We start from the raw sequence: 3,462 nt of genomic DNA, 5'->3' as shown, positions 1-3,462 counted from the left end.
TTTTTTTTTTTTTTTTTTTTTTTTTTTTTTTTTTTTCGTCTGTCATCCTCTTCAGGTGGAGAAACAAGTGTTCAAGAAGGTGGAGAAGAAGGTGCCAACGCCCATCGAGAAAATCATTCCGGTGAAAATCGAGAAGCCGGTCCCATTCCAGGTGGTGAAGCACGTTCCCGTCCCCGTGGTGAAGCCTATTCCAATTAAGATTCCAATTTACAAAACGGTGGTGCATAGCCACAAGGGCCATTAACGCGTGTGAAATTGCGTTGTTGATTGTTCTTCGTGTTAATCGTTGTTGCACACAGCCCATCGTCCAAATTATTCTTTCCCTACCTACGTTTTTTAACGTATATTTACATTTGTATCTTCACGTTTCCTATCCCATCCTCGTAATTTTCTGCATTTCGAAATTATTTATTTCGCAAATCTCGCGTGTTATTAATTATCGTCGTTTATATTTTATTGTTGTAAGATTGTTACACGTTAATAATAAAGTAATATTCGATTTATTCCAGATTCGCTTTATTTATTCACACTTATTAATGATATTTAATAAAATTTAATCATTCCATTACGAATTCATTGTGAAAATAGCTTCATAAATCATTAATTATAATAATAGATTTAATTATAATAAAAATAAATAAATAAATAAATATAAATAAATTTTTAATTATAATAATAGATTTTCCATCTATTAAATAATAAAATTGTTTTCAATTCATTACACGTGCGAATTATTCATTAACGCGTAACTATCATTTAAAATTGTAATGTCGATTAAATTGTTAGAACAACAATAATTGTGTTTAATCAATAAATTTAATCGATTAATCATTAATTACGTATTTCATTTTCCACATATTCTATCGAACATCGAAATTTCTTCCACGATTTGTTCCACGTAATCCACGCTTCGATCGGAACTTCAATAATTCAATTAAACCCTGCAAGAAACGTGTCTCCATTGAATACGTTATTTTCCCGACCATGGCCGTAAATAAACAGGAAGCTTTGTGCCGCGATATTACGTTAACAGAGCGTTACGATTATTGGATTTGCGTACTTCGCGACAAGCAAGGGATGGAAGGGGATGGGGAGGAGAAAGGAGAGCGTTCGAAGCGAAAGTCATCGTAACGATTCCTTTCCTCTGTCACTGACCTTTGCAAATTCGATTGTGCGACGAGGAATCCTCTACTCCGAAGAAAATATCAACGCTCACCACAGAGTTGAGAAGTGAACGTGGTAGATCGAGCATAGTTGAAATTCTTATCCTAGTCTCAAGATAATCGAATAACGTCGAAAAATGAAAAAGCAAGTTCAAAGTCGACTTTCACTCTACGCTCTGTTTTCTCTCCCTCTCTCTCTCTCTCTCTCTGTCTTCGTACAATTTCGAACATCGAACATCAACGAAATGGCGCAGAATCGACGAAATTAAAGCAAAAAACTCGGAAGAGTTGCGATGGAGTGAGCGCGATCCGAGTCTCCTTTCTCTGTCTGAGAAGATTGCATTAGCATAGATGAAAAAAAAAAGACCGGAAATGAAGAAAAGTTCGCGGAAGGAGAGTGCGCGAAAGTGTGGCGTAAAAGTGATGTGCCGTTTCGTTGATCTTGGCAATTACGAACTCGTGGCAAGGATGGCACCGATGCCAAAAAAAAAACAACGTCGTGGAAAGAAGCGTAAGAGATTCGCCCAGTGATAACGATATTGTCAATGTATTATTTTTCGCTTGAGAAAAAGAAAATTACATTTACATTAGCTTTATATATTATTATAGAACAGTTTGAAAATAAATAAAGGATCGAGTAATTGTTCGCAGGAAATTTTAATTAATAATGTTAACAAACGACATTCTCCGATACTTCCGACTATGTTTTCCCACTTTATTACCGCGCTCGTTATCCGCTCGTGATAATCGATTAAATTATCCTGTAAAAAAAAAAAGAAATGTTCCGAACGGGTTGCTTAATTACCCGTTCACAGCGGCAGGACTTCCTCTCACAATTCCTTTCGCATGCCTCTCTCGACCATCTTTTTCCCGCTGGTTCTTTATAACGATATAACGAGCATTCATTGAACAACATCTTTTCTGGCATGTGTGCAGGATCAAGAAAGAAGTGAAAGAAAGAAGTTTTGTTATGGGAAAAAGTTTTCCGGCGAAAGTAAAATTTAAAGCGTGGCAAGGCAATCTCCTCCGTTGAAGGTTTTTCTCGTTGAGAAACGAGAAGGAATCGTTTCCTTTGTAACACCGTATTAAACGTTACAGAAATGTTTCTGACATTTTTTTAATCTAGATCGCAGATTGGAACAGATCCTTCCCCTTTGAAAAATCTTGTTCGCGACGCGATGCAAATAATCTTTTCCAACCAACAACAATGTTTAAAAATTATAAAATTATGAAAGTGTGATAAATTGTGATAAATAATTATGATAATCGGAGAATAACATATCATTATTAGATATCATTATTAAAAGTTATTGGAAAAATTTTAGAGGAGAAACATACGTTTCTTATTTCTTCTTTTACGAACAGCGATCGATCATTTATCTTATCGTTACTATTTAACGAACACTCGCTCGAGTATGAAGATTAAAAAAAGAAAAATGGCTTGAACATACAAGCTTTCTTCCACGGCGGTAATAACAAACTTACCATACGATTTGCATTTTTTAATAGTTTGACACTCATATACAATTTCTCCTCGAGTTTTAATAGGCAAATGATAATAAAAACAATCGAAAGAGTCACTTTCGCTTCTTCGTAAAGGAGAACGAGCTTCGATCGAATTTTGTTTTTATTTTTTCCCCGCCAAGGAACAAAAGACATCGTGGGCGAACTTTACTTGTTGAACTTTAAACATCCAACAAATAAACCTGATTTCTTCGTCGTTCTGTTTAAGTATCGGGAACGATAATTTATTCCATCCAAGATGGCGTGCATCGCGTGCCATTAGGGAGATTAAGTGCCGCTTAATAATAACTGTCCAAGGTTCTGATAAATAGTCGAATAAATCAAACAGTTAAGAGTCGAAAGACCGATCGGATCGCTTTCGTTTTCGAGAAGATTCGCTCGAGGCGCGATTAATTTCGTTTCAAGCTGAATCAGTCAAACAAGAGAGACGAATTGTAAGTACTAAATTTGGCGTAAACGTTGTCCCTGTCCCTGCGGTGGGATAACGGAAATTTGAACAGTGGAAACAGTATACTCTCGGAAATTTAACCGAAACTGAGACAAACTTTCCACGATGAAAATGATAGCTCATCAGTACCCTTGTTTCTCATCAGAGATATTGTAATACATATTCATATTCGTGTTTACATTGAATTTGTGTCGTCACGGATACATTTAAATTATGATCCATCCTTGTCTCTTGAACATTTTCGATTAATTTACATTTCGCGATCGAAATTTTGATCCACGATCGAAGATAGAATAGAAACGTTACTTTTTTTCTCTTCCCGTTTCA

At 35.8% G+C, this 3,462-nt stretch overlaps 1 protein-coding gene across 1 annotated transcript in view; it reads left to right on the top strand.

The window, feature by feature from the left end:
- Nucleotides 1-345, top strand: part of LOC102671244 — a 1,264-nt gene extending 919 nt beyond the window's left edge. Inside the window, exon 5 of the mRNA XM_006607617.2 lies at nt 56-345. Within this exon, the coding sequence (XP_006607680.1) occupies nt 56-244 (189 nt within the window). The 3' untranslated portion in view covers nt 245-345. The remainder of the gene's footprint in view (nt 1-55) is intronic.
- The last annotated feature ends 3,117 nt before the right edge of the window (nt 346-3,462 follow it).

Source organism: Apis dorsata, unplaced genomic scaffold (genome assembly GCF_000469605.1).
Source record: "Apis dorsata unplaced genomic scaffold, Apis dorsata 1.3 scaffold_8, whole genome shotgun sequence".
Lineage (NCBI taxonomy): Eukaryota > Metazoa > Arthropoda > Insecta > Hymenoptera > Apidae > Apis > Apis dorsata.
This window is presented reverse-complemented; position numbering and strand designations above follow the sequence as displayed.